Consider the following 19289-nt stretch of genomic DNA (forward strand, 5'->3'; position numbering starts at 1 on the left):
ATCTCAAATACAAATTATATTTTGATTTGTTTAACACTTTTTTGTTTCCTACATGATCCATCTGTGTTTTGATGTCTTCACTATTATTCTACAATGTAGAAAATAAATAAAAACCCTTGAATGAGTAAGTGTTCTAAAACTTTTGACCGGTGGTGTACATTGGAAAATGTTGTAGAGATTAACCCCCTTTTCCCTTTGAGACAGACTTGGGATGACCAGAGGTCATATAGGATGGTTGAATTGAATATTATGCAAGAATATACTGCTATACAGCAGTAGATTGGGACTTTTCTATACTGAATTCAGCTTGCTTTGAAATTAGTTAATGATTGTAACTATTTATGTCATATTTAATTTCTTTAAGACATCACTGATGCACTATGCCGCTTATTGAGGATATCAAGTAGCAACGGTTGGTGGAATTGAGCTAGTTAATGTGATTTATCCTAAGCTTGGACCCATAGGGTCCACAGGGCTTTTTCCTAATGCTAGCTTTCACTTCCTTTAAGTCTTACCTGATGCACTTTATACACCGAGTATACTAAACATTAGGAACACCCCCCCCCCCAAAGGGATGCTGGCCCATGTTGACTCCCAATGTTTCTGACAGTTGGCTGGAGGACCATTCTTGAGACACACGGGGAAACTGTTGAGCGTTAGTTCTTGACCCAAACCGATGCACCTGGCACCTACTACCATACCCCTTTCTAAGGTACTTAAATCTTTTGTCTTACCCATACAATCCATGTCTCAAGGCTTAAAAATCCTTCTTTAACCTCCTCCCTGTCATCTACACTGAAGTGGATTTAACAAGTAACATCAATAAGGGATAATAACTTTCACCTAGATAGTTTCATGGAAAGAGGTGTTATTGTTTTGTATACTCAGTGTATGTTCTGCTGGCATATAATGGGTTTTCTTACCTCAGTTTTTCTATGATCTTTGTACAATTAAGGCAATATATCCCACTTTGAACTGTTACTCAGCTTGTTTGTATTGCAATTCCTCTTGATCCATTCAGCACAATAAAAAAAAGGCCAGGATTGCGTTGGTATGAAACTGGTGCTGTGGTGTTATGACATTTTACATACAGCTCATTTTGAAAGTATTCAGACCACGACTTTTCCAACATTTTTGTTGTTACAGCCTTATTCAAAAATGGATAGAGAGAAACTTATACTCATTAATTTACACAAAATACCCCATAATGACAGTGAAAAGTTTTTTTGCTCGTTTATACAAAATAAAACATACCTTATTTACAAAAGTATTCAGACCCTTTGCTATGAAACTCAATTGAGCTCAGGTTCATCCTGTTTCCATTGATCCTTGGTAAACTCAATTGATTGGACATGATTTGGAAAGGCACACGCCTGTCTATATAAGGTCCTACAGTTGACCGTGCATGACAGCAAAAACCAAGCCATGAGGTCAAAGGAATTGACCGTAGAGCTCTGAGACAGGATTGTGTCAAGGCACAGATCTGGGTACGGGTACCAAAAAATGTCTGCAGCATGGAAGCTCCCCAAGAACACAGTGGCCTCCATCATTCTTAAATTGAAGAAGTTTGGAACCACCAAGACTCTTCCTGGAGCTGGACACCCAGCTAAACTGAGTAATCGGGGGAGAAGGGCCTTGGTGAACTCCATGATTTTCTGTAGAAATGGGAGAACCTTCCAGAAGGACAACCATTTCTGCAGCACTCCACCAATCAGGCCTTTATGGTAAAGTGGCCAGATGGAAGAAATTCCTCAGTATAAGGCACGTGACAGCCCGCTTGGAGTTTGCCAAAATGCACCTAAAGGACTCCGACCATGAGAAACAAGATTCTCTGGTCTGAATGCCAAGCGCGACGCTCCCCATTCAAACTGACAGAGCTTGGGAGGAGCTGCAGAAAAGAATGGGAGAAACTCCCCAAATACAGAAGTGCCAAGCTTTTAGCGTCATACCCAAGAAGACTTGAGGCTATTATCGCTGCCAAAGGTGCTTCAACAAAGTACTGAGTAAAGGATCTGAAGAATTATCTAAATGTGATATTTCAAATCATATTGTATTTGTCACATGCACCTACAACAAAATAATAAGCTGTTCAGGAGTTGTTCAGGAGTCTTATGGCTTGGGGGTAAAAGCTGTTAAGTCTTTTGGACCTAGACTTGGCGCTCCGGTACCGCTTGCCGTGCGGTAGCAGAGAGAACAGTATGACTAGGGTGACTGGAGTCTGACAATTTTTAGAGCCTTCCTCTGACGCCGCCTGGTATAGAGGTCCTGGGTGGCAAGCTTGACCCCCAGTTATGCACTGGGCCATACGCACTACCCTCTGTAGTGCCTTGCGGTCGGAGGCCGAGCAGTTGCCATACCAGGCAGTGATGCAACCAGTCACGAAGCTCTCGATTGTGCAGCTGTATAATTTTAAGGATCCATGCCAAATCGTTTTTCTGAGGGGAATAGGCTTTGTCGTGCCCTCTTCAAGACTGTCTTGGTGTGTTTGGACCATGAGTTTCTTAGTGATGTGGACACCAAGAAACTTGAAGCTCTCAACCTGCTCCACTACAGCCCCGTCGATGAGAATGGGGGCATGCTTGGTCTTCCTTTTCCTGAGTCCACAATCATCTCCTTTGTTTTGATCACATAGAGGGAGGGAGAGGTTGTACTGGCACCACTCAGCCAGGTCTCTGACCTCCCTATAGGCTGTCTCATAGTTCAGTGATCAGGCCTACCACTGTTGTCATCAGCAAAGTTAATGGCATTGGAGGTGTGCCTGGCCATGCAATCATGAGTGAACAGGGTGTACAGGAGACTGAGCACACACCCGAGGGGCCCCCGTGTTGAGGATCAGCGTGACAGATGTGTTGTTACCTACCCTTACCACCTGAGGGCAGCATGTCCGGAAGTCCAGTTGCAGAGGGTGTTTAGTCCCAGGGTCCTTTAGCTTAGTGATGATCTTTATGGGCACTATGGTGTTGAACGCTGAGCTGCAGTCAATGACTAGCTTTCTCAATCCTGTTTTTGCTTCATCATTATGGGGTGTAGAGGGGGGGGGGAAACTATTTAATCCATTTTAGTATAAGGCTGTCACATAACAAAATGCAGATTAAGTCAAGGGGTCTCTATACTCTCAGAATAGTGTACTGTTGTTCATACTGAACAAAAATATGAAACTTGAGTTACAGTTCATATAAAAGTTAATTGAAATAAGAGGCCCTAATCTATGGATTTCACATGACTGGGCAGGGGTGCAGTCATGGGTGGACATAGGCCCACCTGGCCAATCAGTATAATTTTCTAAAACAAGGGTTTTATAAGACAGAAATACACCCCCCCCCCCCCCCCCCCCCCCCCAAAATGAGAGAAATACAATGTGCAATAAAAAAAATCAGCTCATAATTCATCAAAATGAAACTTGGTTGGTTATGAGAATATGACCATGTATAACACCAAGGTGGAGAGTACAGCACTCCATGCACTAGGTTGCAACAACCTAGGACTTTGACCATCACTCGTCCCTTTTACAACCTTTTCAAAAGTATACCACATATCAATTATACACCGCCTTTTCCATTCCTGGCCGTGAGGTCTGTTTACAGTGCTTGTGTTCAGTCCCATCTAATTGGGGATCGATTCAGACTTGGGCACAACAGTGTGTAACATTCAGATAAATTGACATACCGGACATTGTAGAATAAGAAATTACATGAGTTCCATTCATGACATTCCCACCTTTGCTTACAGAATGTGGCCCAGGTGAGTGTAGTCTCTGGACATCAAGTGACAAACGACCTACATGGGAGCAAAGAAAGACAAAACTGCCACTGACCGAGGCTCTGTTCTGAGTCAATGACATAACTCCAACAACCGCACCAAAAAAATGAAGAAATGAGCAAACAGCCAAATGTGTGAACTGTGGCATTTATTGAAACATGGGGAGCAGGGAGACAGTTTACTTCTTCTTGGACACACCAACGGTGCGACCACGACGACCGGTGGTCTTAGTGTGCTGGCCACGCACACGCAGACTGAAAGAGAGAGGGACAGTCAGTCAGTACAAATGTATCCAAGAAGTCAACTTGAGAAATCCCATACTAATGAGATTTAGTAGTAGGTTAGTAGAACACAGAAAATGATCTGAACACATTGACAGCAGAAGTGGAATATGCGTACCATTATACCATAACATTGGTATGCCTACAATAATAAGCACTTACTCAAGGAACCTGTGCACATTGAGTTTGACTACAATTGACTACAAAATAAGTTGGCTAATAATGCATTCTAGATATAACAGCTCAGCAGTACAGAGATCAATCTAAACACAATTTACAGAGCATTTAGGGCCAGCTTCCTGGCATGGCTTGCAAGCATATTGAAAGAGTCTTGAAAGTGCCTTTCAGTCCAAACACAAAAAGGTTAGGAAGTTGTCCAAAAATAGGGAGTTGACTCATCCAACAACAAACACTTGTTTTCATTTTCTATGTGCCCTAGTAAACAATCCGGAACTAAGTCTGTCCGGGAAACCAGCCCTTTAGCTGAAAAATGGGATTTCCCCTTTTCATTAAATCTAGAACACACAAAAGCAATATAAAAAAAAATGTAGAATTTAGTGGGTGCTTATTTTTGTCCTATTTTTTGCAGATCCCAAATCCTTCTGAGTGGGTTCACAGCCATGGTCATAAAATAAACCTATATAGCTGGACATAACGCTTACCCCCAGAAATGCCTGAGACCACGGTGAGCCCTGATCTTCTTCAGCCTTTCAAGATCCTCTCTCAGCTTGTTATCCAGACCGTTAGCAAGGACCTATAACACACAAACAAGGACCATTGTAAGACTGGACTAAGACAAATGTACATTTAGCTTTCAGCAATGACTCAATTTGTATTGACGGGATGTCAACTAACTCAAATAGTTTAGTTCCAATTTAGAAATGAGTCACCAGACATCGCAACTCTGCTGCAGTCACATACCTGACTGTATTTGCCATCCTTTACATCCTTCTGTCTGTTGAGGAACCAGTCAGGGATTTTGTACTGGCGAGGATTCTGCATAATTGTCACTACCCTCTCGACCTAGGGACAAATGCATGTATACATCAACATTAGTGAGATGCTAGGTAGAAAAATAAACTAATCAATGCAGACTGAGTTTGCAGATGACTGGGCCTATCACAATACCCCACAGTTATTGATGCATGATAATCCATGAAGGGAGTGCAAGGTTGGGATTCAATCAACCAGCACAGTGTTGTTTGAATTCCAGCCTCAGCCGCTCCAATACATACAGCTGTCATGTTTAGAGAAACAGTATGTACACAACAGCCCCATGTATTCCTCACCTCATCATCGGTCAGTTCTCCAGCCCGCTTGCTGAGGTCGATATCAGCCTTCCTCAGGACAACATGGGCATATCGTCTGCCAACACCCTGTGTAGGAAAGACAAATGAAACATTACTTAGGTTCATTCCCACAATTGCCAACGGTGCAGACATCGCTACCTGGTTCTGAGAAAGACATTCTGAACAAGTCTACCTTGATTGCTGTGATGGCGAAGGCAATCTTCCTCCTACCATCAATGTTCGTGTTGAGAACACGAAGAATGTGCTGGAACTTCTCAGGAATGACCAGAGACTGCAGAGAAATAACAGAACAAGCACGGTCAATAGAGATTTTTACTTTGCTAGGTACATTGTCCTTCGTTAATTTGTACTTCCAAAGCCTGGAATAAACTAGCAAACGTGTAGTGTAAAAATGTTGAGTTCAAATCTCAGCCTTCACATGGCTACCGTAGTGACATGGACTGACTTTAGATACTGTAAATCGTGAACAAGTTCTTACTAACTTTCAATTCATCCAACATTGAGTAGCAATGAGATTACCAAAACTAGTTGGCAAGGATGGCTGAAAACTGATTGGCTAATACCAACCACACAAACAAACTAGTGTGTAAAAGTGAGGGTTACTACAATCTATATTTTGAGAATAAAAGACCACAACCAAAGCCTATACTGACAAAAGCTGTACTTCCATGCAGCAGTGTCAGCGCGGAATAGGCAATTTAGCATTGGCAGTTAGCTGTTCATTTGCATCAATATATGCAACTTCAATATAATAAATACATGCTAAAAGCTCTCAAAAACAATCTTAACAATCTCACCATCGTTGTCCAGTGTACAGAATGACCCTAAAAGCGACGATGAACGCAGATAATTAGAATAATTTTGTAGCCCAATTCAGCACTCACCATCTTGGAAGCAGGTTCCGTTCAAAGAGGAAGTTCAAAGGCTCTCGCGAGGGCTTTTGCGTTCGTTTCGAGAGTTCACAGAGGAAGTGGTTCCATTCGCAAAACGTGTCCGTCTGGGAACAAATCAAATTGTATTTATCACATGCGCCGGATACAACTGGTGGAGACTTTACAGTGAAATTCTTGCTTACGAACCTTTCCCACGATGCAGAGTAAAAAATAAATAAAATAAAAATGATATATATATATATATATCTGGATGCCTAGTCACTTTACCCTGCCTTCATGTACATAAGTATCTCGTACCTCTGCGCATTGATCTGGTACTCCCTGTATATAGCTCCATTATTGTGTATTTTATTCCTCTTGAGTTAGTTACTATATATTTTATTCCTCTTATATATATATATATATATATATATATAGTAACTAACTCAATAGGAATAAAATACACAATAATGAAGTGTGTGTGAGTGAGTGTGTATATGGTGTGTATTTGAGGTCTAGTGAGTGTGCGTAGGGTCAGTGCAAGATAGAGATACAATATTTAAAAGATAGCTTTTAAAACAATATACCAATAAATAAAATATACATTACCTTTAAGATTGTGTATATTTGTCTAATAATTGTATTCAACATACATTTATTTTCAACTAACTTCAAAATGATCTTTACTTATTGTTTTTCCTCACGTATCCCGAGGACATTGGGGAAGAGCACACTACCTTTGTAGTTTTTTTTTAGGTTTGGAAGCTATGGCGGATAGAGCAGTGACTGCTGCTATGTCCGATGTAAACACAACTGTCCACTCAACGGCGAATTCCATGGCATATTTACAAGATGAGGTGACGTTAGCTAATGATTCTTGCATACCATATATGTTTCTGATTGTTCGACTTCTATTACTCTCTGTGTTCATTACATTGACAACACCAGCCCAATTTACCTAGCTAGCGAACTAGATAATCGTCTGATCTGTCTCGTTAGCCAAGCTACTGTTATCTATCTCTAACCAGCTACATTTCTGGTGATTTACATTACCTGTAGTGTTTGCTGTCGTCGTCGTCGTCTGCATCATTCAGAGATGCAAGGCTAGCTAGCCAGTCACTGATTTATTGCTATTATGTTTAAAGCTATGGTCCAGTGCGACGTTCCTGCACCAGAGCTAGCAAGTTCCCTGCTAAGAACAAAATAAATAAAATAACATTCTTTAACACACACGATTACAGACATGTGTTGCTTTCTTGTCCATGTTGCATATATCTCTGTCTGACACACACTAAGGGGCATCAAGGGGCCAACGCTACAATCAGGCTGAACTATCTGTACCCCAAAACAACCCAATAAACAGATGGGTAGAAGTTTCCCTTATCCACTGATACAGGGTCAGATATTTCATCCCGCTCCTGGAAGTCCCCATTGGCCCCAAGTCAGAGTAGAGCCTTAGACTTTTTAGGGGCTGGGCCTCAAAGGTGGAAAAAATAGAAAGCAACTGTCTAAAAGCTGCAATTGAAAAGGCCTATTTAAGTAGCTAGCGAAGTCTTTACTCGTATGAATGGAGTAGCTAGCTAGCTAATTGAATTGTTCTGTCTTCCTTTACAAAGTACATCAAAGCCATGTCAATTTACTTCTTCAACAGATGAAGCCTGACACAGATGCCATGGCCCCGCTCAACCTGGGTGACTTGGACTTGACCACAGATGAGTTCATCTTGGATGAGGTGGACAGTAAGTCCTTCAGCGTTATTGTCTTTTCAATGAAGTAATGGTCATATCATCTGGAAAAAATGTGTTCATAGCCAAATAGTAATTTAGCTAATTAGTTCAGTGTCTTGGATGAATGTAAGAACGTACCTTTATGGAGATTAAACTAGCTACCTTCCTTTACTTCACCCACCAGTTCACATACAGGCTAATCTTGAAGATGACTTGGTGAAGGAGGCGTTGAAAACGGTAAGATCGTGGTACCACGGCTGCACCACGCGTGGTCCTAAACATCAACACATTTCAGTTTCAATTGTATTTTCGGGTTAGTTTTCATTTTACAGATTGTATATAAGGCTACGTTCCATCAACGGATGGTTTCCTTTCATCTGAATCTCTGTTTCTTTCAGGGAGTTGACCTCCGGCAATACTCTAAACAAGTGGAGGATGAACTCCAACGGATTGAACAAGCTTCCATCAAAGACTGTATCCATTAATTTCTTGAATGATTGTGTGAAAGAATTAGTGCTTTATTTATGGTAATTCCTGATAGGTACAGTAGTTCACCCTGATAGGTAATCTTTGACCAAGCTTGTGTCAGATATCAAGGAGAGCCAGAATATTGCCTCTCTGCACAACCAGATCACAGCCTGTGACTCCATACTGGAGGTGAGTGGATGATTTCCTCAATCAAAAGTGTATCAAGTGGCTTCAGAAGTCCATAAGTCCATTCCAAATGGGTCAACATTTTTGCACGTGCAGTTGTTTTGAAAGAATGCTTTTGCAATTTCCTGGCAAAAATATGTAACGAAGCCATTGACAAATCTATTTTATCCCCCTCTTTCTTGCTCTCTCTCTCTCTCTCTCTTCCTCTCTCTCTCTCTCTCTCTCTCTCTCTCTCTCTCTCTCTCTATCCCCACCTTTCCCCTCTCTCTCTCTCCAGCGAATGGAGGGCATGCTGAGCGGCTTCCAGAGTGACCTCTCATCCATCAGCAGTGAGATCCAGACTCTGCAGCAACAGTCGGTCAGCATGAACATGCGGCTGAAGAACAGGCAGGCTGTACGCAGCCACCTCAGCCAACTGGTGGATGAGCTGGTGGTGCCCGGAGCTATGATCCAGTAAGGGAGTGTGTGTTTTAGTGTTTTAGACAGATTTGTAACGATACATGTACCTGTATAGTTTTAATGGGAGACCATATGTCATATTGATGTCTGAGAAATGCACTTGACGGTCTCTATGATGTAGTAAGTATTCCTACGGGTAATGTGTTCTAAGAACTGTCGCCCCCCCCCCCCACATGTTGTCCGGTCTGCAGGGTAATCTTGGAGAGCCCGGTGACAGAGCAGGAGTTCCTTGAGCAGCTCCATGAGCTCAACAACAAGATCAACTTTGCCAAAGAGCTCAGCTTCAGGGAGACTTTGGCCTGCTCTGACATCCAGGACATTGTGGACCGCCTCAAAATCAAGGTGAAGATACAGGGAGGGAGAGAAATTGAATGGGATGGGAAGAGGAGAAGGAGATGTAAGCGAGGAATAACGGTGTGCATGGTAACGGAGCAAAGATATTGTGTATAAAACTGCCTTTTATTTTGTTCCACAGGCTGTCACAAAGATCAGAGAATTTATCCTGCAGAAGATTTATTCCTTCAGAAAGCCCATGACCAACTATCAAATCCCCCAGAACACCCTCCTCAAGTACAGGTAAGGATATAGGGCTTATAACAGGCTTCAAAACCTTCCACATGTTTGGATACCTTCAAACAGACTAAAAAGCACCGCCACAGTCATGTATCTACCACAATCGTAAGTGTTTCTTCGTACTTTAGGTTTTTCTATCAGTTCCTCTTGGCAAACGAAAGGACAGTGGCCAAGGAGATCAGGGATGAATATGTGGACACCATGAGTAAGATCTACTACAGTTACTTCAAGTCGTACAGCGGCAGGCTCCTCAAAGTACAGGTGAGCGAATGGCACAGGTGCTAAGGGAGTGAAGGAGTTAAAATGCCTTCTCTTGGTTTATATGCTCAATATACAGTACCTTCATTTAGGTTGTCACTGTGAATTGTTCTGAAACAGCTTGCTGCTATAATGTACAGCAAGGGCTATGTTGTGTTTGATGGTACATTTTCAACTGTGTCGAGTGTCATATCAGTCAAATTAGCTGATACTATTTTAATACTGTTCGCGTAACCTCTTTCTCTGTTGACAGTATGAAGAGGTGGCAGACAAAGATGACTTGATGGGAGTGGAAGACACGGCCAAGAAAGGTTTCTTCTCCAAGCCCTCCCTGAAGAGCAGGAACACCATCTTCACCCTGGGCCAGCGGGGGGCCGTGCTGAGCCCTGCCGAGCTGGAGGGGCCCATCCTCATCCCCCACACTGCCCAGAGAGGGGACTGCAGGGTGAGACCACTGGCAGCGCTGTACAACCCCTCCAAACTATGCCACGTACTACTGCTCGAGAGTAACAGACATTTTGAATGAAATGAACCTACCTTTTAATTATAAGATGTTTAGCACTACTCTGAAATCATTTGAACATGCATAGAGTATAAGGTTGTGAGGTGAAGACACAAAGCCAACCCTAAACGTCTAGATATCGTTACGCTGTACTGCTCCAACACACCTGTGCTTCTCTCACTACCGTCTTGTCACCACACACACACACATCTCAAAGGAATGCACAACGGCAGAACTCGGACCACAGATTGACAGTTAAACGCAATGCTTCGCAGAAAAGCATGTGGACTCCAGTTCTAATATTAACATTGATGTAGATTATCAAGTCACCCAACCAGCCTTCTTCGTCCCCTCTCAGTATCCCTATGAGACGCTGTTCCGCAGTCAGCACTACGCCCTCTTGGACAACGGCTGTCGAGAGTTCCTCTTCCTGTCTGACTTCTTCATGGTGGCTGGAAATTCTGCGCTGGACCTCTTCAACAGCGTCATGGGAAAGACGCTCAGCTTGTTCCTGGTACGAGAATACTTTTTCACCAAAGCATTGCTGTAAAAAAAAAAAAAACAATGGTAAAGGCATAACAGAGCTTTTTAACGGTGGAGGACCTTCTTTTTTGTGAACTGATCATGATGATGGTCTCTTATGATATGACTAACTCCTTCTCTAACGTACCTATACCCACCTTTCCCTCTCATCCTCTTTTCTTTCCCCTGCAGAAGAGCATGTCCACCTATGTGTCGGACTGCTACGACAGCATCGCCGTGTTCCTGTGTATCCACATCATCCTGCGTTTCAGAGCCATCACAAACAAGAGGACCATCCCAGCCCTGGACAAGTTAGTAGTACTCAATCAGCGCAAAAACTCCATACACTTTTAACTTGGAGCATAATGCTGTAGACTTATCCTATTTCCTGCAGTATGCTATACACTCACCCTACAGTTTATTAGGTACCCCGTTCAGGAAAATGGATCGCTCCTACAGACAGTGGGTCATGTGGCCGTGGCTTGCTAAATAAAGCAGGCAGACAGGCATCCAGTTACTGTTCAGTTGAACGCTAGAATGGGCAAAACGAGTGACCTAAGCGACTTTGAGCGTGGTATGATCGTCGGTGGCCAGCGCGCCAGATCCAGTATCTCAGAAACGGCTGCCCTCCTAGGCTTTTCACTCACAACAGTGTCTAGGGTTTACCGAGAATGGTGCGACAAACAAAAAACATCCAGTCAGCGGCAGTCCTGTGGACGAAAACAGCTTGTTGATGAGAGAGGTCGATTGAGAATGGCAAGAATCGTGCAAGCTAACAGGCCACAAACAGACATAACGGCACAGCACAACAGTGGTGTGCAGAACGGCATCCCAGAACGCACAACTCGGTCCTTGTCACAAATGGGCTACTGCAGCAGACGACCACACTGGTTTCCACTCACATCAGCTAAAAACGAGAAGAAGCGGCTCCAGTGGGCAACACCATCACCAACACTGGACAATCGAGGAGTGGAAAAACATCACCTGGTCCGACGAATCCCGGTTCGTTTTGCGTCATGCTGATGGCAGGGTCAGGATTTGGCGTAAGCAGCATGAGTCCATGGACCATCCTGCATGGTATAGGCTGGTGGCGGTAGTATACTGGTGAGGGATTTTTTCCCTGGCATGAGTTAGGTCCCTTGTAGAATCCACCCCCCAAATAATTCAAGCTGTTCTGGAGGCAAAGGGGGGTCCGACCCCGTACTAGATCGGTTTACCTAATAAACTGTCCGGTGAGTGTATATGCTATAAGTAAGGGGAAAGTCCGAATTGTTAACTTATGATACAGTAGTCTTTTTACTATATGTACTGTAAAATGTAACAATGTAATACAAATGGGCCTGACATGTTAATGTAATTTGTTTCATGATGATGGCCTGAGTGGCTCAGTTGGTAGAGCATGGCGCTTGCAATGTCAGGGTTGTGGGTTCAATTCCCACTTTTTTTGTACTGCGGGACCAGTACAAAAAAGTATGACAATGCACTCACTACTTTACGCCGTCTGCTAAACGACTAAAACGTCAAATGAAAATCACATATTGACTTCAATGGATTTGATACAGATTTGTTCAATGAAAACACACATCTTAACTCAGAAATCCGCCCTTGATGCTTGATGTAATTGTTTCTCCATGGGTTGCCAGGTACTGGGATGCGGTGCTGGAACTGCTGTGGCCCAGGTTTGAGCTTATCCTGGAGATGAACATTCAGAGCATCCGCAACACGGATCCTCAAAAACTGGGCGTGCTGGACACCAGACCACATTATGTATGAATACACACACACACACGTGTTTTATGTATCAATATCTAATAATACCAGACAGTTGTTGACACCAGTTGTGTTTCAGATCACACGCAGATATGCAGAGTTCTCTTCTGCCATAGTTAGCATTAACCAGACATTCACCAGCGAGCGAACCCACACCCTCCTTGGCCAACTTCAGGTACACAACTAAACAATAATTTAAAAAACAGTAAGACAGTATAAATAGTTGGGATCCTACAATTAGCATAAACATTTGATATAGTGCTTTGTGTGATTTGATATAGCTAACACGGGTATTTTCAGGTTGAAGTGGAGAACTTTGTCCTGAAGATGGCTGCAGAGTTCCCTTCACGCAGGGACCAGCTCATCTTCCTCATCAACAACTACGACATGATGCTCAGTGTACTCATGGTGAGAATAACACAAGTTTAAAACCATAAACATGAACGATTCACTTATTTACCCACCTGAAATGACTCCTTCATTCAGTTATTTACATTAAAATATTAGCCATTTAGCAGACTCTCTTATCCAGAGTGACTTACAGGAGCAATTAGGTGCCTTGCTCAAGTGCACAGCAGATTTTTCACCTCGTCGGCTCTGGGATTCGAACCAGCGACCTTTGGGTTACTGGGTCAATGCTCTTAACCGCTAGGCTGTGTCTTGTGAATATACAGAATTGAAAGATGTCATGCTGTTTTCCTCTCTTTTTCTCCATATCATAGGAGAGGGCAGCTGATGACAGTAAAGAGGTTGAGGGTTTCCAACAGCTCCTCCAGGCCAGGAGCCAGGTAAAACCTACACAGGGATTCTGGGAAATTGAGTTTTGTCATGTGTGCCAGATTCACAGATAGTCAGTTTACTCAAAGTATTTACTCCAATGAAATGTTCCCCTCTTTCTTTCTCCTTTCATCAGGAGTTTATTGAGGAGATTCTGTCCTCTCCCTTTGGTGGCATGATAGCATTTGTGAAGGAGAGCGAGGCGCTGACGGAGAAAGGGCAGCTGGATAGACTAAAGAATGACGAAGGTGAGTATAGAGAAAGGATGCAGACCCTTTTTATAATGGAAATGTTTGCCGAATGTTTTCATGATTATACAGTTCAAGTCGGAAGTTTACATACACTTAGTTTGGAGTCCTTAAAAGTAGTTTTTCAACCACTCCACACATCTCTTGTTAACAAACTATAGTTTTGGCAAGTCGGTTAGGACATCTACTTTGTGCATGACACAAGTAATTTTCCCAACAATTGTTTACAGACAGATTCTTTAATTTATAATTCACTGTATCACAATTCCTGTGGGTCAGAAGTTTACATACACTAAGTTGACTGTGCCTTTAAACAGCTTAGAAAATTCCCGAAAATTATGTCATGCTTCTGATAAGCTTATTGACATCATTTGAGTCAATTGGAGGTGTACCTGTGGATGTATTTCAAGGCCTACCTTCAAACGCAGTGCCTCTTTGCTTGACATCATGGGGAAATCAAAAGAAATCAGCTAAGACCTAAGGGAAAAAATGGTAGACCTCCACAAGTATGGTTCATCCTTGGGAGCAATTTCCAAACACCTGATGGTACCACGTTCATCTGTACAAACACCATGGGACCACGCAGCTGTCATACCGCTCAGGAAGGAGAGGCCTAGAGATGAACGTACTTTGGTGCAAAAAGTGCAAATCAATCCCAGAACAACAGCAAAGGATCTTGTGAAGATGCTGGAGGAAACCGGTACAAAAGTATCTATATCCACAGTAAAACGAGTCCTATATCGACAACCTGAAAGGCCGCAAGGAAGAAGCCACTGCACCAAAACCACCATTAAAAAAAGCCAGACTACGGTTTGCAACTGCACATGGGGACAAATATTGTACTTTTTGGAGAAATGTCCTCTGGTCTGATGAAACAAAAATAGAACTGTTTGGTCATAATGACCATCGTTATGTTTGGAGGAAAAAGGGGGAGGCTTGCAAGCCGAAGAACACCATCCCAACAGTGAAGCACTGGGGTATCAGCATCATGTTGTGGGGGTACTTTGCTACAGGAGGGACTGGTGCACTTCACAAAATATGGCATCACGAGAAAGGACAATTCTGTGGATATATTGAAGCAACATCTCAAGACATCAGTCAGGAAGTTAAAGCTTGGTTGCAAATGAGTCTTCCAAATGGACAATGACCCCAAGCATACTTCCAAAGTTGTGGCAAAATGGCTTGAGGACAACAAAGTCACGGTATTGGCTTGGCCATCACAAAGCCCTGACCTCAATCCTATAGAAAATTTGTGGGCAGAACTGAAAAAGCGTGTGTGAGAAATGAGGCCTGCAAATCTGACTTAGTTGCACCAGCTCTGTCAGGAGGAATGGGCCAAAATTCACCCAACGTATTGTGGGAAGCTTGTGGAAGGCTACCTTAAATGTTTGACCCAAGTTAAACAATTTTAAAGGCAATGCTACCAAATACTAATTGAGTGCATGACCCACTGGGAATGTGATGAAAGAAATAAAAGCTGAAATAATTCTCCACTATTATCGGTTTACCTAATAAACTGTCCGGTGAGTGTATATGCTATAAGTAAGGGGAAAGTCCGAATTGTTAACTTATGATACAGTAGTCTTTTTACTATATGTACTGTAAAATGTAACAATGTAATACAAATGGGCCTGACATGTTAATGTAATTTGTTTCATGATGATGGCCTGAGTGGCTCAGTTGGTAGAGCATGGCGCTTGCTTTGGTGCAAAAAGTGCAAATCAATCCCAGAACAACAGCAAAGGATCTTGTGAAGATGCTGGAGGAAACCGGTACAAAAGTATCTATATCCACAGTAAAACGAGTCCTATATCGACAACCTGAAAGGCCGCAAGGAAGAAGCCACTGCACCAAAACCACCATTAAAAAAAGCCAGACTACGGTTTGCAACTGCACATGGGGACAAATATTGTACTTTTTGGAGAAATGTCCTCTGGTCTGATGAAACAAAAATAGAACTGTTTGGTCATAATGACCATCGTTATGTTTGGAGGAAAAAGGGGGAGGCTTGCAAGCCGAAGAACACCATCCCAACAGTGAAGCACTGGGGTATCAGCATCATGTTGTGGGGGTACTTTGCTACAGGAGGGACTGGTGCACTTCACAAAATATGGCATCACGAGAAAGGACAATTCTGTGGATATATTGAAGCAACATCTCAAGACATCAGTCAGGAAGTTAAAGCTTGGTTGCAAATGAGTCTTCCAAATGGACAATGACCCCAAGCATACTTCCAAAGTTGTGGCAAAATGGCTTGAGGACAACAAAGTCACGGTATTGGCTTGGCCATCACAAAGCCCCGACCTCAATCCTATAGAAAATTTGTGGGCAGAACTGAAAAAGCGTGTGTGAGAAATGAGGCCTGCAAATCTGACTTAGTTGCACCAGCTCTGTCAGGAGGAATGGGCCAAAATTCACCCAACGTATTGTGGGAAGCTTGTGGAAGGCTACCTTAAACGTTTGACCCAAGTTAAACAATTTTAAAGGCAATGCTACCAAATACTAATTGAGTGCATGACCCACTGGGAATGTGATGAAAGAAATAAAAGCTGAAATAATTCTCCACTATTATTCTGACATTTCACATTCTTAAAATAAAATGGTGATCCTAACTGACCTAAGACAGGGAAATTTCACTAGGATTAAATGTCAGGAGTTGTGAAAAACTGAGTTAAAATGTACTTGACTAAGGTGTATAAACTTCTGACTTCAACTGTACATATAATTGGTTATGTTTATGATAGAGATACATGTGTTTATGCAAATGCCTGTGCATTTACCAGGGCCAAGGTATCCTGTGGTGTGACACAGGGTTCAATAATTGTTATTCCTAATCGATATCAATGACTTTACTGCTGGGTCTTCTACCGTACTTCCCCTTCTCTTTGCTGATCATACCAATTTGATTTAATCACACAAGAATTTTGATTCACTAATTAATGAGACCAACTCAGCTATGGCCACATTTTCTGAATGGTTCCAGATAAATAAATAATATTTCAATGTAAAACAACATCCTACTTAATTGTATTTACTAGTAAGTATAAGACATATTGTAAAATAAGAGCCAGAATCTCAATTGGTGGGAATGAAGTTGAACAAGTCACATCCACTAGATTCCTCAGATTTATAATTGATGAAAAGTTATCCTGGAAAGATCATATTCAATTTGTCTGTAGCAAAGTACTGAAATCTGTACCAATTTCTCATTTACTGTAATATTGTCTGGGCCAGTACATGCCTCCTACCTACACAAATGACTCATAACATCTTCAAGACTAGCCACCTCCTTTAATTACCTGGCTTTACGGCATGAATTTACCCAATTATGCACTTTCGTCTACAAATACTCATACCTCCTAGACAGTTTACCTAAAACCTTCAATGGATTCTTCCTGGTTAATTCTGAAATCCATCTATATAACACAAGACACTGTGATAACCTTCATCCTCCCCATTGCCGCACCTCACAGAGTCAATTCTCTATCGGATACAGAGGTACCGTACTCTGGAATTCTTATCTTCACATTGCCAAAATATCATCATCCCTCAATAACTTCCAAGTGACAACTGGGGGTCCGCCTGATGAACCAAACTACCCAATAACCGCCTCTATGCAGCCTAACTCTCACATGCGCGCGCACGCACACACACACACATTGTTTTTGTATACTGAGTATATCATGTACAATTATAATTAATATGCTTTGTTTAAAGTGATTGAGCACTTCTTTTTTTTTACGTACATTTGTGATGTGGTTTTCATATCAGCCCTTTTGGGCTTCCAACCTCACCGGCACACTCTTTTTACCCGTTTGTATCTGCAGTTTTTTTTTTTGTCTTTCACTTCTTTTATTTGGTGCAAATAAATGAAACCTAAGACTGTGCCCGTTTCCGCGGTAACCTTCTCTTTACTTCTACTTTCCCCCCCTGTCCTGACTCATTGTTTATTTACCTCTACTGTTTGTTTCTACTCTCCTGTGACACAGCTTGTTGTTTGACTTTCCACCATAACAATTGTCTGACATTTCTCCCACACCTTTTCACACCCATGCCTCCCATCTCTAAATGTATATTGTTTTCTTCTTCCCACCCTTTCTCACCCCCCCCCCCTTCTTTCGTTCTTTTTCTCTCAGCCCGGATCACCCAGCTGGTCAGGGGTTTCTCCAGCACATGGAAACAGTCTGTGGAGGCTCTGAGTCAGGACGTCATGAGGTCCTTCACCAACTTCAAGAACGGCACTGGCATCATTCAGGTACTGCCCTCGGTGCTTTCTCTAACGGATGCACTGACCGAAAACACGTTCTAAAAACCAGTAATATAATTGTATGTAATTAAAGGCTATACAGAACGTTTGCCCCTAGGGGTGCTCTTGAGCCAAAAGGGGTCCCATAAATCGACATATGTACAATTAAAAAAAACATATATTTTTATATTTAGGCAACTGTGAGCCACGGGCTGTTATTGTTTTTTTTTCTTTCTCTGAAGCTTATTATTCAACTTTTGACTGCTGTCCTCCTATCCTCCAGGGAGCGCTCACTCAGCTGATCCAGTACTACCATGGCTTCCACAAGGTACTGGCCCAGCCCACCTTTCGCAGCCTGGCCGTGCGCTCTGAGCTCATCAACCTGCACCACCTCATGGTCGAAGTCAAGAAACACAAGCCCAACTTCTAACTGGACACTCCAAGACTAGACTTAGGAATGATGTGATGGATTAAATGAAGGAGCTCAAAATCTGACATGGCCTGATTGGAAACAAGTGAAAGAGTATATCCCTTTGCTCGTGACATCACTCCACTGATTTAAAGACTGTATTGCGCGTGGGAACCTGTCGTTTATGATTTTACCAATGTCAATGGGTAAGGTGTTGTGTAAGTGCTACCTTTTCTTTCATGGGTGCTGGGTTCTTTGTTTTTTTCGGGAGGGGATAAAGAGACAGAAATAGGATGAGGGAATGTTCAGTGGTTATGGGGATTGACAGGAGAAGGCTGTCAGAAGAAACGGGGTAGATGGTCTATTCCATTCAGGGGTGCACAACTCGAGTTGTGCTTGTTTTGGCTTTCGTCTTATCACATAATTGAACAATTACTGGTTTATGCGTGAACTCACCTGGTTTCCCAAGTATAATCCAGGCTTGTTAAAAGGCAAGGGCCAAAACCTATGGCTCTCAGAGCTGTGCACCCCTAGTTTATTCTGAGTTTGAGAGGGAAGAGCAGGAAAGGGGAGGGATTGGCATCTCCTGGGCCCCTGTTGTGTTCTGATGTGTATACTGTAACTGTAGATGATAACATATTGGAATGTATTCATTTAAGTGTAATATACTCACAAGGCTGTAAAGGACCATCACATGGCTGTCATTTTCAATGCTTTATTTAACATTACATTGCTGTTATAAAATTGAACACAAACAACTCACACTTTCATTTGATTGTATTATATACTTTGTTTTGTGTATATAATGCTCATACAAATGTTGGTTTCATGGCTGTGCCCTTGCCCAGTCATGTGAAATCCCTAGATTAGGGCCTAATGAATTGATTTCCTAATATGAACTGTAACTCGGTAAAATCGTTAA

The 19289-nt window shown here is 42.4% G+C and overlaps 2 protein-coding genes across 3 annotated transcripts; one reads left to right on the forward strand and one right to left on the reverse strand.

Annotated features, from left to right (window-relative positions):
• Positions 1–3890: 3890 nt before the first annotated feature.
• Positions 3891–6347, reverse strand: rps18 (ribosomal protein S18). 2 transcript variants are annotated; one of them, XM_021572029.1, is made up of 6 exons: positions 6235–6347; positions 5523–5621; positions 5330–5416; positions 4962–5063; positions 4703–4794; positions 3891–4013 (listed from the first exon to the last, which is right to left on the reverse strand). In XM_021572029.1, the coding sequence occupies exons 1-6, from the start codon at positions 6235–6237 to the stop codon at positions 3938–3940; spliced, it is 459 nt and encodes a 152-aa protein (XP_021427704.1). In that variant the 5' UTR covers positions 6238–6347; the 3' UTR covers positions 3891–3937. The 2 variants fall into 2 exon arrangements, with proteins under 2 accessions (XP_021427704.1, XP_021427705.1); XM_021572030.2 differs by having other exon boundaries at positions 6148–6278.
• A 582-nt stretch (positions 6348–6929) lies between these two features.
• vps52 (VPS52 subunit of GARP complex) lies at positions 6930–19122 on the forward strand. Its single transcript, XM_036952807.1, has 19 exons — positions 6930–7079; positions 7874–7961; positions 8134–8186; positions 8348–8423; positions 8539–8606; positions 8881–9056; positions 9254–9404; positions 9538–9638; positions 9764–9896; positions 10147–10338; positions 10754–10909; positions 11110–11228; positions 12561–12684; positions 12767–12862; positions 12988–13095; positions 13410–13475; positions 13601–13712; positions 17849–17967; positions 18242–19122. Exons 1-19 carry the CDS (start codon positions 6990–6992, stop codon positions 18386–18388), a joined length of 2175 nt encoding a protein of 724 aa, XP_036808702.1. The 5' UTR covers positions 6930–6989; the 3' UTR covers positions 18389–19122.
• Positions 19123–19289: the final 167 nt, after the last annotated feature.

The sequence above is a fragment of the Oncorhynchus mykiss genome, chromosome 18, assembly GCF_013265735.2.
Source record: "Oncorhynchus mykiss isolate Arlee chromosome 18, USDA_OmykA_1.1, whole genome shotgun sequence".
NCBI lineage: Eukaryota > Metazoa > Chordata > Actinopteri > Salmoniformes > Salmonidae > Oncorhynchus > Oncorhynchus mykiss.